This window comes from Pecten maximus, chromosome 16, assembly GCF_902652985.1.
Source record: "Pecten maximus chromosome 16, xPecMax1.1, whole genome shotgun sequence".
NCBI lineage: Eukaryota > Metazoa > Mollusca > Bivalvia > Pectinida > Pectinidae > Pecten > Pecten maximus.
The window spans coordinates 2,143,275-2,167,270 of NC_047030.1; the positions used below are offsets into that span (position 1 = coordinate 2,143,275).

Below are 23,996 nucleotides of genomic sequence, written 5' to 3' on the forward strand. Positions count from 1 at the left end.
AGGCTTCTCTTCCGAGAAGGGTACAAAATTGTGTTGGCCTCTGGAGTCAAATTTGCCAGTTTTATGAATAAAATTAATTTGGGAGTTTTCACTTATATTTTCAAATATAAATTATATGTTATAACCAAAATCTTACACGTACCTGTATAAATTATAATGTGTTTTCCATCGTGATACAGGTCAGCGTCACCACAGTGCTTGTCCGATGTCAGTACGATGGACCGCCCCGGAGGTGCTACAAAATCCAGCGTCCAAGGAAGCTGAAGGATTCATTACAACAAGTTCGGACGTGTTCTCCTTCGGGATGATCCTGTTGGAACTTATCACCAGGGAGGATCCGTTCGATGAAGTGGAATCAGAACAACAGGTAAACTGCTGTCAACTTTGATTGGATATTCTACCACAATATCCTGTGTTATTCAACTCTCAGACCATCAGTTATTCATTACAGCTGTTGATTAACAGTTTATACCACTTGCTAAAGCTCGTGTCTTTTGTAACTTTTAAAAAATAACTTACTCGTGTGAAATAAATTCCATATCCAACAACCACTCGTTGTGTAACCTCTATTTATACTATACTTAAACTGTTTGGGTCACCCGAGACTTTATCACCCCCTTTACAAACTCTTCACCATTTCCAGGTGTCTGATCTGATACAGGAAGGGGCCGAGCCAGAACTTCCTCAGGACGTACAGATACTGCCACAGTATACAACTCTAATGCAGCAGTGCTGGAACAGCCAGCCCGAACATAGACCCTCATTTAAACAGGTATAATCTTTATACAACCATTCACTGTAGTAAATTCTCAACACTTCAGATTCAATATTGTAAACAACAAAAACTCAAATTAAACTCTCAGCCTTCAACTTCACTCCGACAGTCTAATCACAACCATTACACTAAAAATGTTGTTTATGTGTATGTGTATCAGATTAAGTCATATGGTTTAATATTCTCTTGTGTACAGCCGGAAACAATTAACAAAGTCAGTTACGGCTATTCCAGTAAAATATCTACCCCACCCCAGGACTCCAGCTTTTGTTTAGGGGTACCACCTATAGGGTCCAGTAAAATATCTACCCCACCCCCAAGGTGAGCTTATGCCGTACCGTGGCGTCCGTCATCCGTCCGTCAACAATTGACTTATTTGACTTCTTCTTTATAACCGCTGATCGGAATTTGAACAAATTTGGCTGCAGAAGCATCCCTATGGGTAGGGGACTCAAAATTGTACAAATGATGGGACTGACCCCCTGGGGGCCTCTGGGGCGGGGCCAAAATGGGTCAATTTGGCGCTATTGATATAAACGACTTCTTCTCTGAAACCAAGCAATGGCTATCGCTCATATTTGCCTGGTAGCATCACTATGAGATGGGGATTCAAAATTGTACAAATGATGGGGCTGACCCCTAAGGGGCCTGAGGAGTGGGGCCGAATGGGGTCAATCCGGCTATATTGATATAAACGACTTCTTCTCTAAAACCGAGCAATGGCTGTCGCTCATATTTGCCTGCATGGTAGCATCACTATGTGGTGGGGATTCAAAATTGTACAAATGATGGGACTCACCCCCCCAGGGGCCTGAAGGGTGGGGCCAAATGTGGTCAATTGGGCTATATTCTAATAATTGACTTCTTCTCCTGAACCAAGCAATGGATATCTCTTTACTGGTAGCATCACCTTGGGGTAGGAATTTGAAATTGCACAAATGACAGGGCCGAAGGATATTATCCAAATGTTTATTAAAATGTCATGTGATTCTGCCACAAGACACCTAGCATTATCCTTCATCCATGTGTACGTCCACGTGTACGTCCATGTGTTGGTGCATGTCTGTCTGTTCGTCCACGTGTACGTCCATGTGTGGGTGTGTGTCTGTCTGTTCGTCCACGTGTACGTCCATGTGTTGGTGCATGTCTGTCTGTCCACCAACAGATTTGGTTATTAACTCACAACTGATCAGCAATGAATGGAAAGGAGAGAAAGACACTTAAGATAATTGCTGTTTATTCAATATGGAAAATGGATTCATAATTTCTTTTTCAAATTTGGACCTTTTGCTCTTTTGCATTTACCTCCATTTTTCCATCAAAATATTTCAAGTGTTTAAAGCAAATATCAGGATCACTTTTAATTAATTTTATAATGTTATTTAAATTAAATTTTAGAAGTGGTACTGTTATTATGTCATATTTATACCAGTGACAAAATATGTAATTCATAGAAATGACAAAATATAATGATGTTGTTTGAATGTACACTTTGTAGTAGCATTACTAATATAATCATAAATATGAGTAGACATTTACCAGGTACATAAAACTGTTTTTTTGGTTACATTTCTAGGTTGCCACGAGATTAAAAGAGCTGATTCCACAAGCAAGAAACTTCCAGAAAGCTCTCAACACCAATGACAAAACCCAGAAACCTGTAACACCGACGAGTGTGGTCTGAAGTTAATAAGAAACTTTCAGAAAGTTCTCAACACCAGAAAACAAAATCCAGAAACCTCATCACCAGCGAGTGTTGTCTGAATGTAACAGAGCACATGATTATATCAATCTAAATCACTGTATTTTGGTAGGTGATTTCAGTGCCATTCAATTGTTGAAATATTTTGTTAATACAAATGTATTGTATGTGTGCCCATATATAAACGTACCACCTTCATAGTCAGCCATACCAGTAACACTGCCTAATATCGGCAAATTGTTACTGTTTTACCAAATTTAGCAACCAAACTCCCAATTTAATGTTTTGAAGATTGAAGATTGCGTGGTGCTTGGAATTATTTACCATAATTTTTTTTTCTTTTTGCAATTTCTCGCTTATGTCATAAAAATTCCCAATTTTGTCCATATGGTAATTTCCCAAATTGACCAGGAAAAACATGGCATATATAACTAATAGATAGCGAGTCTTCAAACTCCAAGGGTTCCACTTTTGGATATACACATTTTGACGAAGTCTCAAGTCTCGGGTGCCTATTGTGATCGCCTTTTGTACGGCACTGTGTGTCTTCTGTTGTTTACAGTTCACATTTTAGACTTTTACTCCAAAACCAAATAATAATAGCCAAATGATATCTTCTCAATAACAAAGCGGCCAGGGTCATGATATTGAGCCAGTAACATGCTTGGATGAAGGGCAACAAAATTTGTTCAAATGAATGACCTTAACCTACTTTCAAGGTCACAGGGCTGAGACGTGGTTAATGTTGGCTTAAACGGAAAAGCATCTGTCAGTGTACACATCCAAACTCAGGTGGCCATTAAGGCTCCTGGGTGGCTTTGTTTTCGCAATTGATCGGGGAATCAAACGCAAGCCACTTAAACGTAATGCAATCCTTAGATTCACAAGGTGCTAAGTCATAGTTTTATACTGCTAAATATCTGGTACATATCAGCAAGAAAAATAATTGCAATTTACAAAATTTGATTTATTATTGTGATAAGGATTTGTGAATGATTTAGTAATCAACTGGGCGGTTGACATTGCGCCATCAAACAGAATATGACCACATGGCTGGGATCCTAGGTGGAATCTAGATCATATTGTCTGGAAAGTGTGATAAACTATACACATGTCTTTCTTTCTTGAATGTGAAGTGCCTTGGAATAATTATAAATGAAATATATTTCTATATATATTTTTATACATTAAGAAAACTGGTAGTATAATTGTATTTGTTTAAAACTAATCATAACTGTTGTCAAATGTAGCATGTGAATTCATATGTATGTTAAACATATACAATCGAGCGTTGTTATCTCAATGTCAATGGTGTAATGAAAACACTAACATCCTAAGTATTTGAGATAACCGAGTACATGTATATTTTCCGTAGAATTTTTACCGTTGGAACTGAATTTTTACTTTACGTTAAACAGAGTATTTGAGTTATCAGAGTCCGAGGTAATGAAGTTAGACTGAGATGATAAAGTTAGACTGAGATGATGAAGTTAGACTGAGATGATGAAGTTAGACTGAGATGATAAAGTTAGACTGAGATGATGAAGTTAGACTGAGATGATGAAGTTAGACTGAGATGATGAAGTTAGACTGAGATGATGAAGTTAGACTGAGGTAATGAAGTTAGACTGAGATGATGAAGTTAAACTGTATATATATTTGTATTACTCCTTCCTGTTACATATGTAAATATTATATTTCTTGTAAATGATCATTTATTCTGCTATGTTCCGGTGCCTTTGTTCCCTTTCTTTTGTTTGTACTTAATGCACCGTAAATATTCGTGTATGGTGTGTACTCGTGTATAGTGTGTACTCGTGTATAGTGTGTACTCGTGTATAGTGTGTACTCGGGTATAGTGTGTACTCGTGTATAGTGTGTGTACTCGTGTATAGTGTGTACTCATGTATAGTGAATATTTACGGTATATTATATGTGTCTGCTAGTCAATTCAATTGTAATAAAAAATGTATTTTAAGTCATCCACAAAACCAAAGATTTCTAATTTACTTTTCCACTTCAAAGGATGAAGATTACATTAATGTTATCTAAAAGGTCAAATACCATATAAATGTCCTCAAATAAGCTCCTTGTGTAAAAGTTTAGTTTCATATTTACCCCCAAAGCTCCTCCCCTATAAGTTTAGTACCGTTTTACCCTCAACTAAGCCCCTCTTCCCTAGTGTGAAATTTTAGTACCATATCTATCCTCAAACAAGCCCGCACTCCCCTAGTGTAAAAGTTTAGTACCGTTTTACCCTCAACTAAGCCCCTCTTCCCTAGTGTGAAATTTTAGTACCATATTTATCCTCAAACTTAAGGAAGTTTTAATTTTGAATTTAGATTTTAGGGATATATGTTGTACAGTGTAAGATATAAATTTGGATTTTCCGGATAGGATGCTTATGAATGAAAGCATTGTATAGTAATCAGAATCATTGTTTTCCTAAATTATACTCTCATGATCACATAGCCAAGAATGATTATACTCTCATGATCACATAGCCAAGAATGTTATAGATTTTACCTGTACATATACACCTTTTTTTGTTATTATTCGTATTTTACTGAATAATATTTTTGATAAATCAATTTTCTACAAATATAAATGACTTGTTATACCCCCGCAACGAAGTTAGGGGGGGTATACTGGAATCAGGTTGTCTGTCCGGCCGTCCGTCCGTCCGTCCGTCCGTCCGTAGACGCATTTTGTCTGGACAACTCCTCCTAATCCGATGGGCCAATTCCGATGAAACTTCACACAAATATTAATGATCATGTGTAGATGTGCATGCCACTTTATTTTTCTCAAATTTATGGTTGCTATGGCAACTGGTCACTAGGAACAGGTTTTCTGATAAGAACCATAACTTTAAGTTTGTCCGGACAATTACTCCTAAACCGAAGGGCCAATTCCGATGAAACTTCACACAAATATTAATGATCATGTGTAGATGTGCATGCCACTTTATTTTTCTCAAAATTATGGTTGCCATGGCAACTGGTCACTATAAACAGGTTTTCTGATAAGAACCATAACTTTAAGTTTGTCCGGACAACTCCTCCTAAACCGAAGGGCCGATTTCAATGAAACTTCACACAAATATAGAGGACCATGTGTAGATGTGCATGCCACTTTATTTTTCTCAAAATTATGGTTGCTATGGCAACTGGTCACTATTAACAGGTTTTCCGATAAGAACCATAACTTTAAGTTTGTCCGGACAACTCCTCCTAAACCGAAGGGCCGATTTCAATGAAACTTCACACAAATATAGAGGACCATGTGTAGATGTGCATGCCACTTGATTTTTCTCAAAATTATGGTTGCTATGACAACTGGTCACTATAAACAGGTTTTCTGATAAGAACCATAACTTTAACTTTGTCCGGACAACTCCTCCTAAACCGAAGGGCCGATTTCAATGAAACTTCACACAAATATAGAGAACTATGTGTAGATGTGCATGCCACTTTTTTTCTCTCAAAATTATGGTTGCTATGGCAACTGGTCACTATATTACTGGGTTATCTTAGCCTCTAATTAACCGTTCCAATTCACCATTGACTCGTGCAGATTGCGGGGGTATTAGTCAGCCATGCTGGCGACAGTTCTAGTTTTGGTTGTCAATATTATCATTGTATATTTGTGGTCTTCCATATCTTTTTACATATGCATAAAATAGGGCATACAACATGTATTTATTAATTACTCTCTTAGAAATATTGAACGATATTTACTTTACAAATGTCAGATATTCCATAAAATTGAGTTCTTGCCTCGTATTAGCTCCAGCATTGAAATGAATTATACTAGTAAAACATTGGCTTCATGCATCCATTCTGAAGTTAATGTAGCATTTGAATGTACTAATATACTTTTTTTTTTAAATTAGTGCTTTGTGTGAATGTGTTTAATGAGTTTCATCATTAATTTACCAGTTTGACAATCTCGTTATAAGTGTGAATGCTCGACTGCTTTGCATTCGTTAATCAGTGCAATCAACCTTTATCTATGTATATGTATAATTAATGAAGTGTGATTGAAAAATTCATATATTAAGTTTAATGCTGAAAAATATACTTTGTTAATACTACATCGTTTTGTTCTAATCCATTTCTATATACATGATCTCCTTTTAGATTAACTTTAATGTTGTAAAATAATACTTTGGTTTTGCCTTGGACCGATGAGCTTATGTCATGGAGCAGTGCGCGGCGTCCGTCAAATTTTCCCCTTTAAATCACTATATAGTGTCGCTATCAGTCATGGACCAATCAGTGGATTTTTATTAAATTTTGTTTCATGCATTCTTTGGTGAAGGGGAACCAATTGTGTATAAAGGTGGGTCTGGATCTCCAGGGGCGGGGCCAGTAGGGGAAATACAGCAAATTAATTCAAAGTGCTCATAAACAGTAGGTCTGGCCCCCAAAGGGCCTGAGGGGTTGGGGCCCAATTGGGGAAATACAATCTTTAAAATCCTTCTTCTGTATAGATAATGTATAGTGTTATGTCCTAATCACTGTAATATCCAGGTGGAGCAATGAATTAAAGGCCCTTAGATTTTCCTTTACATGTACTGTAAAGGGTTTTTGTTTTCATGGCTCAAAATTTCCTTGGTTTTGCTAGAATTTGCTTACTTTAGATATAATCATAATATTTCATTAAGTTAATAAATAAATAGAAAATTTTATTCCCAACCAACAAAGTGGTGAAATGCATATAGGCTTACCCGTTATCCATCATAAATACTTACCCAGCAAATATTCGAATCTACAACGAAATGTACGCAATTGTTCACTGAATATTTACAGAACATGAATGTACAAAATTAATACCCACTATGAGCTAGGTCCAACCTGATAACCACACAATATTAGTCCTGTGAATTCTTTAAATTAAATTTCTTCCCATTTTAGTCATGATTGTGATTGGCTTAATTTTGTGTTTAGCTACATTTCTGGCAAAGTGGTAGCAGAAGTATTAATGTTTCACAAACATCCTCCTTTTTAGCTCACCTGGTCCGAAGGACCAAGGTGAGCTTATGCCATATCGTTGCGTCCGTCGTCCGTCCGTCCGTCCGTCCGTCAACAATTGACTTCTTCTTCATAACCACTGATCAGAATTTGACCAAATTTTGTCAGAAGCATCCCTATGGGGTTTGGACTCAAAATTGTACAAATGGTGGGGCTGACCCCCCAGGGGTCTGAGGGGCGGGGCCAAAAGGGGTCAATTTGGCTCTATTAATATAAACGACTTCTTCTCTGAAACCAAGCAAAGGATATCGCTCCTATTTGCCTGGTAGCATCACTATGGGGTGAGGATTCAAAATTGTACAAATGGTGGGCCTGAGGGGTGGGGCCAAATGGGTCAATATACCTATATTGATATTAACGACTTCTTCTCTAAAACCAAGAAATGGACATCGCTCATATTTGCCTGGTAGCATCATTATGGGGTGAGGATTCAAAATTGTACAAATGATGTGGCTGACCCCCTGGGGGCCTGAGGGGTGGGGCCAAATGTGATCAATCGGGCTATATTGATATAAACGACTTCTTCTCTGAAACCGAGAAATGGATATTGCTTATATTTGCCTGGTAGCATCACTATGGGGATGGGATTCAAAATTGTACAAATGGTGAGGCTGACCCCCCCAGGGGTCTGAGGTGTGGGGCCAAAAGGGGTCAATTTGGCTCTATTAATATTAACGACTTCTTCTCTGAAACCAAGCGAAGGATATTGTTCCTATTTGCCTAGTAGCATCACTATGGGATGAAGATTCAAAATTGTACAAATGGTGGGGCTGACCCCACGGGGGGCTGAGGGGCGGGGCCAAGAGGGGTCAATTTGGCTAAATTGATATGAACAACTTCTCTGAAACCAAGCAATATATATTGCTTATATTTGACTGTGAGCATCCCTTTGAGGTCGGGATTCAAAATTGAACAAATGACGGGGCCAACCCCCTTTGCGCCAAAAGTCAACTTCAATAGCAATACCAGTGACAAATATACTTAATCATCATTCTTGTTTCATGTCATGAAATCCAGGTGAGCGATACAGGCCCTCTGGGCCTCTTGTTTTAAAATAGTATAATACACCAATCATGTGTGATAGTTTGTGTGTTTCTGTTAATTTTGTCTGTAAAATCTGTAATTGTTAATTTTGGGGAAAATTAAATCCCTAGAAAACAAATACGCTTTACTTTATATATTACATTAATTTGCTCAATATTCTTAAATGTCTACAAACATCAACCTTACCTCAATAATAACTATTTTCTCCATCTTTCCTTTTTTCCTGGCATATTGTCTGTCCATATATCATGTTTTCTTGTTAAGCTTACAATTGATATTGATATGTATATGTAACGCAATAAATACCCTAAACAAGATTAAAGAATTCTGTTATTTATTTTAAATATTTTGCTGTAAAGGATCCTGGCAAAACACAGACAGAACCGTCGGATTACATACCGTACGTACAGTGTACACCACAACATTGTGACAGAACCGTCGGATTACATACCGTACGTACAGTGTACACAACAGACCCTACAGTATGAAGTCATATTGTATGTATTAACAGTATTGACAGGTAAATTGTCCAATTTTTGAGGGAACTGTTGTCATAAACAACAGGGCAGGTAAAAACATCCAGCATCACTGGTCCTTTTAAGTTTGAATTCAAATGTAACCAACCCAAAGATGAAATGTAGTGGTCTTTTTACACTGAATTAGTGGTATCTTAATCTTAAATTACTCTTAAAAAGAGAGATTTCACACTCGCCAATCGGGTACTATAAATGTGGTTATTTTCGCGAGGGGTTAATTTCATGATTTCAATATGTAAACTATACGCCTTGGCGTAACTTTCGTGATCAATACACATTCGTTTGTAGCTCGAGATTATGCAAATTGATATCAAAATAATATGTGTGGAGAAAATTTTCCCGATCAAAAGGACTGTGTAATTAGCGGAAATTTCCCCCTCGCGTAAATTTCCATGTTTACAGTAAGTAGTCGCCAATTTTTACTTGCCCCCAGACCAAATCTACAGGACCTGGGCTATCAGAGGTTTTTCTCACCCTGAATTATGTTACTTCTGTAATGGTTTGTTTTTAGAAGTGGAATAACTCAGAAATTGAACAATTTACTATTCGATATCGTCACTATTACTTCACCAGTCAGTAGATACATGTTAATTGTGATCCTCTTTTCAGTACACATACTCCGATAAGAAACATTGTCAACATTTAATAGAAAGCAATGATTTCTTCCATCACAAACATGTTTACAACACACAGGATTGCCTCTCCTCGAATATTGTTTTGAACATCATTGTTGGATGTACACACACCATTATTTCAAAAATCTGAACAAAACTCAGATTTCTCATTATGGTACAATTTCAACATTTTCCAGAATGTTTGAAATATTTTCCTGATTGAGATGAAATACGACACACATTTCGGTAGATCACGTTACACTTTCCACATCTGGCTGTATGTCCACATCCTCGACTTTGTTGATGTGTTCTTTTAGCTTGTTGATATTTTCTTTTTTCTGTTTCAAGCGTTCGTTAAGTTCCTGTATCTCGTAGCGAATCTTCTTATTGGCAGCTTTAATATTATTAATTGTCTTTTCCTTTCGTTCATCAACTGGAAAATGGAAAATTTGAGAAAAAAAATTATCATAAGGAATTATTAATGAAACAAGCATATGCATTGTATGTTGGCTATTTTTGTGTCGCCTGGATGACTACCACAACCACTAGATACCTGAATGTTCCTGGTACCACAACCACTAGATACCTGAATGTTCCTGGGACAAACCATACCATTAAGAAATATTATCTACAGCACAAACAATCTACCTGACCAATCCTAACTGCATACGTATGCAAAATAATCATAGATTCAACTTCAAAAATAACAAAGTCAGGGAAAAAGAAGTTTTGGCAAAAATGAAGAATTTAATCTGGAATCGATTACATTTTGCATCACTATCTTCATTATCCCCGGAAATGTTTTATCAGAATTAAAGATGAGTGGAAATAACCCTCACTTAATTAAAGAAGTGTTTTTAATTCATGATTACGGAGGAAGATTTTGTGTCAGCCCCGTCTGGACTAAAGTACAAAGGTTTTCAGTTGGTACACAACGGAACTATCACCTGGTGAAGGTGAGAAACTATTTATAAAACAAGTCAGTTTAGGGTGGGATTATTACAGGACATAGTTGGTTATTTCGTTGAATAAGAAAAAGACAATAGAATTAAAACGGCAACTAATTCTTCTAAACAGGAATTAATACGGGTGGGCCTACCAAAGGACCACGGTATTATATCGGCAAGGAATTCTTCTAAACAGGAATTAATACGGGTGGGCCTACCAAAGGACCACAGAATCGTATCGGCAAGTAATTCTTCTAAACAGGAATTAATACAGGTGGCCATACCACAGGACCACAGAATTATTTCGGCAAGGAATTCTTCTAAACAGGAATTAATACGGGTGGGCCTACCAAAGGACCACGGTATTATATCGGCAAGGAATTCTTCTAAACAGGAATTAATACGGGTGGGCCTACCAAAGGACCACAGAATCATATCGGCAAGTAATTCTTCTAAACAGGAATTAATACAGGTGGCCATACCACAGGACCACAGAATTATTTCGGCAAGGAATTCTTCTAAACAGGAATTAATACGGGTGGGCCTACCAAGGGACTTCAGAATTATATCGGCAAGGAATTCTTCTAAACAGGAATTAATACGGGTGGGCATCCCAAAGTTATTATATCGGCATTTATTTCTTACTAGCAATTAAAATCGGTGTGCTTATATATGTAACAACAATGAAATTATATTTGTTGGTAATTCTGCTGTACAGGCTTATCAACAGACATATTACCTCAAAGACCGGGTAAAAGATATACGTACAATCTGTCTCGTGTTTGTATGTCCCCAGGGACATTGGTCGTGTATTGGTGAGGGCATGATTCATCATGGCTGTCGGGTCCTGGAACACCTACAACATAGCAAACACCATTCCTACCTAATGAACTTAATATGAATACCTCATATTATCAGTGAAAGTATTTTGGTTAATGATGAAATTATATCAATGACACTGTTTAATATCAAAAAATATCTTAAAAGAACATCAAAATGATTTTTACAATATTCCTTTTTTTTGTAATGCAGAATTACAACTTTTGTGAGCAGGTACTGATTGTTTCATCATTTGTTTATGAGAGTAACATTGTAGATTTGAAGTAATTTCCTCACATAAACTTTTGGCGTAACAATAAATACCTAATCACAAGGGCAGATAACTCAGAAAAGACAGAATATTCTTACTTCAACTAAACTCAACTAGCCAAACACATGCTTCAAATATTTTCTATCGATGAATCTAACATTTTTCCAAACAGCTTCCCATTTATTGTTTATTGTGGTCCAAATAACTCAACTGGTTTGACCAGATTTCATGAAATAAGGATGGACATTATGATTTCATGTTGCTTTTGGAAGAATCTTGACCATTTTCAATACTTTGCCAATACTTAATCCCTTAATCAACCTGACAGCTGTCAGTCTCATCAATACTCTTCCCCTTCACTTCCATATAATGTAGAAGAACAGTTACGTATGTTTTCCACCATTTTTTTGTGCTGCAAAATACTTTTTAGGATCGCCTTCATGTAATTCAGAAAAGGGTGATAGCGCCAATATAAAAACAAGAGGCCCATGGGACTAAAAAGTCACCTGAGCTCTGAAGTATACTGATAGACAATGTTTTGCTTGTGTAGTGGAACTAGACCGGGTCGATCATCTGCAATCATATAGCTCAATTGGTAGAGCATCCGGCTAGTGTTCTGAGGTCCCGGGTTCGAACCCCGGTCTGGCCTTGCATTTTTCCGCTCCTACTACACTTTTAACTAAGATTCCCTGAGACCTTGAATGTAGATCAAGGTTTATTAAATTGACAAACTTTGAAGCCATTCATCACAGCATGATAATTGAATAATGTTATGACTATAGGCCCCTTGGTTCTTATGAAGAAGACATTTACATTTAGGAAAATACGTCTGACCTCTTTTGACCTTGAAAACAGGTCAAGGTCATTCATTTGAACAGACTTAGATCAACACATCTGATCCCTAAGGCCTGTCAAGGTTAACGTCATTCGTTTGAACAAACTTGGTAGCCCTTCATCCCAGTATGCTGCTGGCCCTCTTAAGGTAAGTTTTAGTTCAGCAGGTGTGTTTTAGTTCTGAGACTAACACATAGCACCAAAACACAGCTAAGCGAAGTCAAGGGGGCTGCGATAGCTCAGTCAATTTGAGCATTGGTCAAGTAAACTCAGGTAAAAGTCCGAGATGTGTGGTCCGACGCCCTCTACCTGTGTCTGTTAATGCTACTGGGGAAGCTGAGAAACTGGCTGGTCTGAGCTGTCATGGTTGTGTTCTTGCACAAGACACTTCACCCTATTTGCTCAAGGTGGCATGTGATGAGCCTCCTGTATATTGTACAGTGAGGTAGTCATCAACTACTACAAGGAGACCCTGCATGCATAGTAAAATGCTATTGGGTTTGGTAAAATAATCATTTAGTGGCATGAAGAGGAGAAAAATAATTGCTCTTCGGTTTTAGTCTAATAATTTGTTTCCTTTGATATCACTGGAAATTCTTCACGGTAAAAAGCCGGCTAAGTAATATCCAACAGGGGAAGGATAGTAATATCTTATCTAATTTGATCGATGGGAATTAGATCGCTGGTGACCGAGACTCTAGTGTATTTATAATGGGTTCTCCTGTTTTACATACCAACTCGTCATAATACTCCACAACCAAAGATTTCTTTCCAAGCATTATGTCTGTCTCGCTTTGGAACAACTTCAACAGGTGGTACACTGTTACCTAAAATACAATTCACAGCATTATGTCTGTCTCGCTCTGGAACAACTTCAACAGGTGGTACACTGTTACCTAAAATACAATTCACAGCATTATGTCTGTCTCGCTTTGGAACAACTTCAACAGGTGGTACACCGTTACCTAAAATACAATTCACAGCATTAATATAGTACTGTAGCTAATATGTTTCCATCATAAATACTCCCTTTTGTATCTATATTGAAATTTCAATTCATGTTCATTATAATGAACTTATATTTATTTTATTTTGTTGTTAATTGTTTGTTAACAGAAGCAGACATTTCTCTTTTTTTGTGTTTTGTTTAAAAGTGCAATAATTTTATTTGTGAGATCTGATCAGATTTTGTTATATTTAGCTGTCACATAATTAGTCAGTCAAAATGACGGTTATCAATATTTCACTCCATCGCTGATAGAAACATTTCTATGTCAACTGTGAAGGAAACAGATTGTTCATTTTTTTTTAAATATCCTAAAAGTACACATTTGTACAGCCAACTTTTTTATAAAGCATCTACCACAATAATATTCAACTGAAATAATTTTGTAAAAGTGTGTGTTGCTTACTGGTCGTTCATTTGGATCCACAAAGTAGATTTTGATGATCACTTCAAACTCTCCCCAACCCGTCTCTGTGACTTCATATGGAGGCTTTGTTACCACTGAAATGGAAGTTAAAATCTATTTTCGGAAACAAATATTCAACATTCATACACAACATTTGGGCTATTCCATTAAACGTCTACCCCTCCCCAGGACTCCAGGTTTTGTTAAAGGGTACCACCCATAGAATTTATTTTATAAATTACATAGAACTTATAGGGAAGGAAATCCAACCATGTATAGAAGCGATTTATTTTGGAGTCCTGGGGCCAGGTAGATACTTTAATGAAATAGCCCTTATCAGTATTATAAATAATTCCGGTTCAATTCCAGTATTAAAGTGTTTCCGACAAACAAAGGGTTCAAATATGGTGACCTACCTCTGTTATGGTTGGGGTAACTGTCGTGAAGTTTGAAGTGAATTTTTTTTATATACCCCGATAGATCCTGTAGAAAGACAAAAGTGCCACATATTATATACATGCTGGCAGATCCACGTTTTCTCTTGTTTTTGTATAGTATACTGGCAGCTGAATTAAAAATCTGATACCCAAAACCAATATCAAAGTCATTTTCAATTTTTATTCACAAATATCAAAGTAAACTAAAACAAAGTAATGTATGAAAATATCCCAAAGATTTGAAATACTTTTGCAAGAGTTATTTCCCTTCATTATAAACACCCATTGAAAATGTCCTACTTTCTCCAACTTGCTGAAAAGCATATAACTAATGAAAAGCACCTAGCTTGGAGAATCTAGATTTTTGTCCCAAAAATGCAAAACAGCCAAATGTTGACAATTTCAACAAACAAAACCAACTTATGATGTTACAGCACTCATAAAATCTACGAAGATGAATTACTGTTACTACATGTACAATGTCTCTGTTGATTGTGTTTCATAAGATTTACCTCATTTTTATACGGTTTTACATAGACAGTCCATTGATGGGTGTGTCCATCTTCCTCCCTTTTCTTCCCAAAATATCGAGCAATGTTACCATACACAATCGGCTTCACCACAGTAGTACCCTGAAATATTGTCCAAATGTAAATCTTTCTATCTGAATATTTATGTAGCATCAATTAATATTAACTCAATAATTAAAGATTTCCATATCAAAATTATAAAATAGTATTATGCGCTAACTGAAACACCTCCGAATCAAAATGCACGAGCTAAACAAAATTGAGGCGTTATAGTTATAGGGTTCTTTGATGCCATTTGCTACGAAATTCTGTACATTGTACAAAAACTTTCCATTATTTTCTGCAGATATATATATAGCAAATGTGTTACTGGTTCTGGTTTTATTAGACATTAATTTGTCTACCAAAATGTCTAGTATCTAGTCCCATCCGATGATGATAATAATGAGGTTTTGAGGGTGCATAGGGGCACTAGTAACTGGAGAGGACTTATATAGGCTTGCCTGTTGTCCAATCCATTTGTTTTATAACAATAAAATTTGTTGAAATGAAATGTGTTTGACTTAGTGTTTGTTTACGAGGGCTTCAAGGACTGTGTGTGGTATGAGTGTCTTGAAGTCCTCTAGTGTGGTGCATTGTACTGCTGCTACCGAGAGGAGGTTCTATTGTGTAATTGTGTATGGAAAGAAGGAGAATTTATATACAGTCAAACCTGTCTATAAAGACCACCCAAGGGGATTCAGAAAAACGGTCACTATAGACAGACTGCCTTTAAAATCAGGTCAAAATTAAAGCACTAACCAGTTTATATGAAAATGCAATAAATAACTTGTCATTGAACAAGGCATTTAGTAGACCAGTCAGTTTTAACATTGTCAGAAGTCATATCAATGTATACACTTTTTATCTATATTTTTTTTATAAATCTGAAGGGTTAAATCTTTATTAAAAAAGACTTTTCCATTAAAAACCCAAGAATAAAGCATGGTTCTGTGAAGTCCAACATAAAACATAACTCAAAATGGTCTAATGGATACAGATGTTACTTTTTTTTTAGATTTTGTTCTGAAATATTACTTAATGTATTTATCAAATCATCTCCCTTTCTTTCTAAAATAAAAAAAGAATACACAATAATTAATAAATTATGTTTGTGTTACTTGTAATTATTTTGTGACATAAACTAACTTCTTAAAACAAAAAAAAAACTTGTTCTGACCCAAATTGAAATCCAGATATTTGTGGTAATTTACGACTTTTTATTAGCATTGACCAATAAACATGGTGGCAGTACATGTACAAAGGCTAGTACCAACACACAGCTACGATAAAGAAAGGCATTATTGGCTTCCATGCGAGTAAATCTTGTTGAAAGATATTACCAGTGTTTGTTCTTGAAGTGATGTATCCTAGTTAACATTCTACTCACAAAATTACACGCATGGTGACCCGACTCCTCCCTCACTGAGCCCCAAGCCAGGGTGGCTACAGTAATTATAGGCTAACATAGGTCTTTTGTTTACATAATCAGGCCAGGGTCGAAGTGTCAGAATTTTGGGGGGATTTTATGAGGGATGACTGGCGAGAGCAGAAGATGGGTGACAGAAATCGGACGCTAGCCTATAGAAAACAAACGAGCGTTCGCTGTTTCAAAATCACATCAGACAGGTGGTCGCTATACAGTGGGTTGTTCACGGGGAATCGTAAAATCGGTCGTTATAGACAGGCAGTCGTTAGAGCAGATATGTTTGAATGTGTAGAGGTGGTCATGTCTGGAATAGTGGTGTGGTGTACGTGTGTTTATAAGACATTTCGCGTCCATTTTACCACCGTGCAATTATTAACTAAAGTTGATATAACTTATTTCATAAATATCTTGATTATCAATACAAACCTTTATACGTCCGCCTGCTTCGGACGCAACTTCAGCCATTCTATAACCATCAAAACAATCTCTATAGAAATGAAATGAATATCATGTGAAAATAAAAACATTCGTTTTAATAATTTGAGGGAACAGATAGGACTGATTAATGCATATATATCAATATCATGTTCAGAACATATTACATATCGTCATTAAGATAGTAGGCTATATAAAAGAATGGATGTCGGCAGTTAAATTGACAAATCGCTTTGCTTTAAAATTTGTGGCCTACCGGTGAAGTTTGTCAGTATTCGCTCTGTTTACAATGCCAATGTTTTTTTCTATAAACTAATCACAATATTGTGTCGTTATATATGACTCTTTATACGCTAAAATAGTCAGTTAGCATAAAGAAATGGCATATTATACACAGTAATCACACAGAGAATGTATCACAACAAACTTACATGTGCGCCAAATATACCGGAAGTATTGACTAGTGACTACTACAGGAACCAATTGACGGTAAAGAATCCATATCCGGAATGTCCGGTGTGAAGATAGGGGAATCAAATAGTTTGATTTGCGAAATACTAGATCTATGCCACACTTTCAGTAACAAATAAATAATTATCTAGAGTTACAAAGTGATAAAAATAAATGTTGTTTATCACTTGATATCATTTAAATGAATAGAGGATACCATCAAAGTTAGTTACGAAATATATATTTGTCAGTGCTTTTACATGTACATAGACAGTTAATCTATAGAAGGATTTGACGTGAATTAACTCACATTTCAAATTTTTGAACACTGGCCGAGTTTAACTGCATGGTGACGTTATATAACCGTCATTGGTTAATTAATTCGATCTCATGTATATCTAATTTTAATGTTGGAAATGTAAATGTTTATAGTGTCTCGTAAGACTGATAAGTTTGGACATTTTAATGTATTATATCTATATGCATTTTATGTATTTAAAAATGAGTGACACTTAAATGAAATATATCTTATATTCTTTAAAATTATCTTCAATTTAGATGTGTTGGTAGTTCAATCAGATGACACATGTGTAATAAGTCATTTCCTTTAATTGGCTTCGTATTATTCTCTAGCTGTAGTCATTTAATTGGACATCTACTAATTGCCAAGAAGATGACACCACCAAAGTGTAATCAACCAGTATACTATACCGGTCAGTTGAACCAACCATGGTATCTTTGCTGCTAGACAGAGTGTCGACGCAGGTTGTTGTTGAAATAAGGAACACTAGTACTGTATCGCTAAATCTTTACCTTAATTAAACAAACAATTGCAGCATACATTTGTGTAATATACTTTGATGAATATCTCGTTTTGAACATATTTCTCAAGTAGTTGAATTTCTTTCTTCTTTTTTTTCTGTAAAAATTGACATCAAGTAATTCTTCCTTTTATTTTCCTTTGGTAAATTAAACCGTGATATTTAGTATGTTGATTTGTTTTTAAGATTCATTCCATGCAGATGACCTTTCCTCGCGAGGTTTATTCCACCTTTCTCTTTCAATAGGAACTTTAGAATGTGAAATTCTTAATAGCTTACGTTGTTTTTTCGTCCGTAGCAAGCTTTGATTCAATTGGAACATGTTAAATACTTTAGAAGTATATATATATTATATATAAAGGGATTCAAGACACATCGGCAGCTTCGCCCATAACTGTTCCAGCCATTATGTAAAACAACCCTGTTTTCACGCCGCACCGACTTGTCCGATAGGTGGCACTGGTTTATGGATATTTGTAATGCACATTTGTAAGTCTGTATCACAATCAATAATACTATTTATACAATACGATGTCTATGGCTTGGGTATAATCCATTAATCAGTCTCGACAATTACGACCCACTTTCATTTATCAACTTTTTACGGTCTATATTTCACCTATCGTGTTTCGGAACTCCTCGTGCATGTGACCAATTCTACTGGTATATATGTATAGAGGGCGCTGATTTATGGATATCCATAATTCATTTATGGATATTTAAAATTGATTTATGGATATCTATAATTCATTGTTTAATATTCATAAATATCTTGCTAATATCTATTAATGAATTAGGGATATCCATAATTTAAGACTAATTATGGAAATCCATAAATACGTTTAATGGATATCCATAAATCGAATTATGGATATTAGAATTAATTAAGGATATTTAGAATTATTTATGGATTTTTTCAACTTTGACTTGCCATATTAATCATATAATTGGTCTGTTATCAAGTGAACTGGTCGTGTAATAATAATCATCATGCCCTGACATTTTTCATTGGCTCTTCCATTAAGAAATCATTTGTGACGTCATATTATTGGTAATTTTTAACTTAAGCCGATAGAACACTGACTATAGTCGATGGTTTTGTTTTATTTGGTTTATTATTGTTTTACGTCCTGTCAACAGTTAAGTGCATTTGAGGACAGCATCCCGTGCGTGCGACATCCATACGTGTGGTGAGTGCGTATGTGCGTATGTGTGTTTTGGGAGGCTGCGGTATGTTTGTGTTAAGTCTCCTTGTGATAGTCCGGAACCTTTGCCGATTTCTTTGCATCATCACTGAAAACATACTGCCGAAGACACCCAGCAGGACACCCCACCCGGTCACATTATACTGATAACGGGCAAACCAGTCGTCCCACTCCCAAAATGCTACATGAGCAATAAGCAGGAGTAGCAACTACCATTTTTAAAGACTCTGCATGGTGTATGTCTCAGCCAGGGGACAGAACCCAAAGCCTTCCTCACAGGGGGCGAACGCTCAACTAAAGGCCAAACGTGAGGCATTGTCAATGGAGACATTAGGAAGAAAACAGTTGAAAAGTTGTTAAGAAAGAAGAGAAAAGATATGACCGTGCAATGGGGTAGAAGGTAATTCTTACGCCCTACCTGCGTAGGGTGAGGAATGGATAGGTACGGGAGGGGGATACCGCCCCTCCGGCTAAGGGTTCTGGAGTCTGCCCCAGGGGAAAAATTGATTCCCTAAAGGTCTTTGAAGCACTTCTAGTGTGTTCTAGTGCCGATTTTCGGGAATGATGAATTAATAACCACGCCAAGTTTCCATAGCTCTTTCGAGCGCCATTATCACATTATCCAGGTCAATATCGATGTCCCAGTGAATGTTCTTCTGCCGTGTTTGACCTGAGGTAAGTTTTCAGCTGTTTCAAAACACCGAAACTCCTCTCTGTAGTGGCAATCAGTTAAAGCTTCGATCAAATCGAACGACTTGTCCTGGAGCCTGTCAGTGGGACGATCCCTGGTATGATGTGATTGCTGACTGTCAGAGCGATGATGAAATCAAAACGGAGAATGACAGCTACTTTGCCCAGATTCTGCGTCCCTTCCATCTCGCAGATATGAAAGGGATCTGAAGACAATTGGAATACGGCTTTGAAATCCATCTGGTTTCGCAAAGGGTGTTCAACTTAGTTTTGCCATCAAGGGCTTCCCGGGCATCTGCAACCAAAGCCAGCTCATTCTGTTACGTGTTTAACTTCTTTGTAGAATATTGGAATGAAAAGGCAACATCTTGAACTGTTCCTATCTGGGGTCTGCTGAGTTATGAACAGTTACTAAGTTCAAAGCGTTCGCTTTGCAGTGTACACACATCGCAGTTGGCAAACGCTCTCGTGTACGGGCCTGAACTTCCTTCCTCACGCCAACCATATTGGTTGTTCCATCATAACTCTGTTCCCTCATTTGATCAACCACTATTCCGTGCCGTTCAAGTGTTTCCAAGAGTAAGTCTGCCCGAGTTTCGCCCGTTTTATCATCAGCCTTTGCGAATCCCAAAATGTCTTCCCTCATTGTGGCAGTGCCGTTGACCATGTAAAGAAATCACACGCACACGGATCGTTGGTCATATGTGGAAACGTCAGTAGCATAATCGGTGTTTTATTACATCTTCCATAAACGCTTGTTAACTTATCGTTGGAACTTTATTACCTGGAAGGAAAAGAGAAATCGTCTAAATTTCTCCATGTGTTTGTCAACAATAACTCCCCAATCCCCGCTTTCTGGATATTCTCGTAAAGTCGGACCGCAGATGCATGTGTCTTATATTAAAAATAGCCAGAAATATATAGGTATTTCTCGCTATTTTTTAGTATAGGACTAGACATGTCCCTGTGGTCTGACTAGGCTTTAGGCTACTTGCCGCTGGTGAAGGGTTATGCCAGAACAGAGTCTGACATATGATGCTACGTTTCCCACGGTGTCAGAAACACTAGGAACATATCTTTGACTAGTATCTGCCGCTTTTTTTCATTTTTAAATCATGTCTACGTGTCTACTTTCTAAGTACTTGGTATAAAAAAAAAATAACGACAATCAAAATTCCGGATTTAAAAAAAATATGTGTACGTACGCACCCGCGTTCCCGTGTATAGGAAGCTACGCCTTTGATTATTGCGTGGGAACGAAATATTATTACGCGAGAACGAAAGACAATTGCACGGGAACGAAATATTATTGCGTGGGAACCAAATATTATTGCACGGGAATGAAATATTATTGCGTGGGAACGAAATATTGTTGCGTGGGAACGAAATATTATTGCGTGGGAACGAAATATTATTGCACGGGAATGGAATATTATTACGTTGGAACGAAAGATAATTGCATCGGAACGAAATATTATTGGGTGGGAACGAAATATTATTGCACGGGAATGGAATATTAACGTTTGCAAGGATGACTGTGTATTGTGTTATTAGATACTTATTTGAAATGGACCTGAAACAAAGGGAGTTGGTGTCGTTATTGAAAGGTATGGGTTTCTGATATCAGATAGACACCTTAGGCGTATATTTGCTCAAAGTCGCCTTGGGAGAAGGAAAAACTATTCGGATATTGTTTTTGTATTATACATATGCAATTACAAGCATCAGGTATTTGAACAAAACGGGTATCGCTAGATGCATGAAAAACTACGAAATAACGACTGCAATGTTCGAAAGAGGAGCGAAAAATGCTTACAATTATGGACCCAATAGGATGCGTGTTCAAAACACAATTAGTTTAAACATATTTATTGTCAAAACATAGACACGGGTTAGGCACAAGTTACAACAACTTATCAACGCCTTCTCCCAACATATATACAGTGTATTACAAGGCATAGTTATATTTACATGGATGATGACAAAAATGATATAATATACGGTTTACTAAATAAACTGATCAAATTACAAATTTCAAAACCTATTGCTGTATTTGATCAATCATTGCACATATCTAAAGATATTTCTATTAAGGTCAACGGGAAGTTGTGAGTTTCCATTTAACATAACGTCTACACTTATTGTAACATTCAGATTATTTAGGTTTTGCAACAAAATATGCCTTTCGTTAGTAAAACGGTGACATTCCATAAAAAAGTGAAAGGCATTCTCACAAGGATGACCACAAATACAAGCTGCGCTTTCTACAAGGTTTACTCTAAAAAGATCATAGTTAAGGGAACTATATTGGTGTCTTAGTTTGGTATGCAATATATTAAATTTGCGATTTCCAAATTTAAAATGCACTGGAGGACATGACTGGACATTTTTCGATAATGATAATTTAAACGAATGCAAGGACGGCAAGGACCGAACTGAATTATCTAAATTATTCCAACAATGAAGGGCAGACGGCATAAAAGACGAGTTAGTAAGAGAGAGCCTGAATCGCGGAATTCTATAGTCATTCTTGTTACGTAAAGCATAGTTGATATTCTCTCCAATTAAAGGTGGTAAAAGGGTATTTAGATAATCAGGAGTTAATTTATTATGCATCTTATACAACAGCTGTAGTTTCCTCTTTTTTTTCTACGGTTAGCTGATGTTTCAAAACACAAACAACAGTTACATTTAATTGTTAATTAAGTATCCCTAAATTGAACTGTAGTTACTTCTGTTACGATGGAATTGATACTCGTTCGTTTTGATATTGTTGTAACTGAATGAAAACTAAATATTCGTACAGTAAAACCGTATTCATACCTAAAACGTGTGTTAGAGTGTAAAGTTCTTTAGCATTACAACCATGAAATATAAAACAAAAATAACTAAAAATAATCACTTTATTTTGACGATTTTTCCCTGCCTATAATATTTACCTGTTCCTGCAGTAGTCGAGTGATTGTTCGGTCAGGATTTACTACAGTCGTGTAATAATGTTATCACAAAAAAATGTGTAACTTGAAAGATATTTCCGATAACCCATATATATACCGTCCGTTTATCAGTTTAACAGTTTTAAATTTGTAATTGTGCATTCTGTCTGAAGGATGGATATAATGTCTACATACGTCTGTCTTGTCTCGTATAGGTGGTAAACCAGTAACCGTATGATAGCCGTCAGAACACTGACTATAGGTGGTGAGACCAAACCCAGCAATAGGCGGAGTCGTATAGGTGGTATACCAGTAACTGTATGATAGCCGTCAGAACACTGACTATAGGTGGTGAGACCAAACCCAGCAGTAGGTGGAGTCGTATAGGTGGTATACCAGTATAACTGTATGATGGTGAGACCAAACCTAGCAGTAGGCGGAGTCGTATAGGTGGTAAACCAGTAACTGTATGATAGCCGTCAGAACATTGACTAAAGGTGATGAGACGAAACCTAGCAGTAGACGGAGTCGTATAGGTGATAAACCAGTAACTGTATGATAGCCGACAGAACACTGACTAATGGTGGTGAGACAAAACCTAGCAGTAGGTGGAGTCGTAAAGGTGGTATACCAGTAACTGTATGATAGCCGTCAGAACATTGACTAAAGGTGGTGAGACAAAACCTAGCAGTAGGTGGAGTCGTATAGGTGGTATACCAGTAACTGTATGATAGCCGTCAGAACATTGACTAAAGGTGGTGAGACAAAACCTAGCAGTAGGCGGAGTCATGTAGGTGGTAAACCAGTAACTGTATGATAGCCGTCAGAACACTGACTAAAAGTGGTGAGACCAAACCTAGCAGTAGGCGGAGTCATGTACTTTGTTTTGCTAGTTTAACGAGAGTTGTAAAAAATACATTATTAGGTGTTCAACTAAATAGCCGAGATGTGTTCTCAACAGGCTAATTTAAAATCTGTTATGAATAAAGATATTGATATTAACGATCTGTATCGGACTTTAAAAATGAAAAAAA

General features: G+C 36.8%; 2 protein-coding genes across 4 annotated transcripts in view; one reads left to right on the plus strand and one right to left on the minus strand.

Moving 5' to 3' along the window:
• The window catches only part of LOC117344520 (probable serine/threonine-protein kinase drkD), a 36,820-nt gene extending 32,486 nt beyond the window's left edge, over positions 1–4,334 (plus strand). Inside the window, exons 12-14 of the mRNA XM_033907283.1 lie at positions 180–367; positions 644–772; positions 2,352–4,334. Of these exons, the coding sequence (XP_033763174.1) occupies positions 180–367; positions 644–772; positions 2,352–2,459 (425 nt within the window). The 3' untranslated portion in view covers positions 2,460–4,334. The remainder of the gene's footprint in view (positions 1–179; positions 368–643; positions 773–2,351) is intronic.
• A 4,438-nt stretch (positions 4,335–8,772) lies between these two features.
• On the minus strand, positions 8,773–17,342 carry LOC117344523 (YEATS domain-containing protein 4-like). Of its 3 annotated transcripts, none has more exons than XM_033907288.1 (8): positions 17,292–17,309; positions 16,852–16,891; positions 14,940–15,059; positions 14,407–14,473; positions 13,991–14,085; positions 13,313–13,405; positions 11,423–11,510; positions 8,773–10,140 (listed from the first exon to the last, which is right to left on the minus strand). In XM_033907288.1, exons 2-8 carry the CDS (start codon positions 16,888–16,890, stop codon positions 9,959–9,961), a joined length of 684 nt encoding a protein of 227 aa, XP_033763179.1. In that variant the 5' UTR covers position 16,891; positions 17,292–17,309; the 3' UTR covers positions 8,773–9,958. The 3 variants fall into 3 exon arrangements, with proteins under 3 accessions (XP_033763179.1, XP_033763178.1, XP_033763180.1); XM_033907287.1 differs by having other exon boundaries at positions 9,929–10,140; positions 16,852–16,912; positions 17,292–17,342; XM_033907289.1 differs by lacking the exon at positions 17,292–17,309 and adding an exon at positions 17,117–17,234 and having other exon boundaries at positions 9,929–10,140.
• Between the last annotated feature and the right edge of the window lie 6,654 nt (positions 17,343–23,996).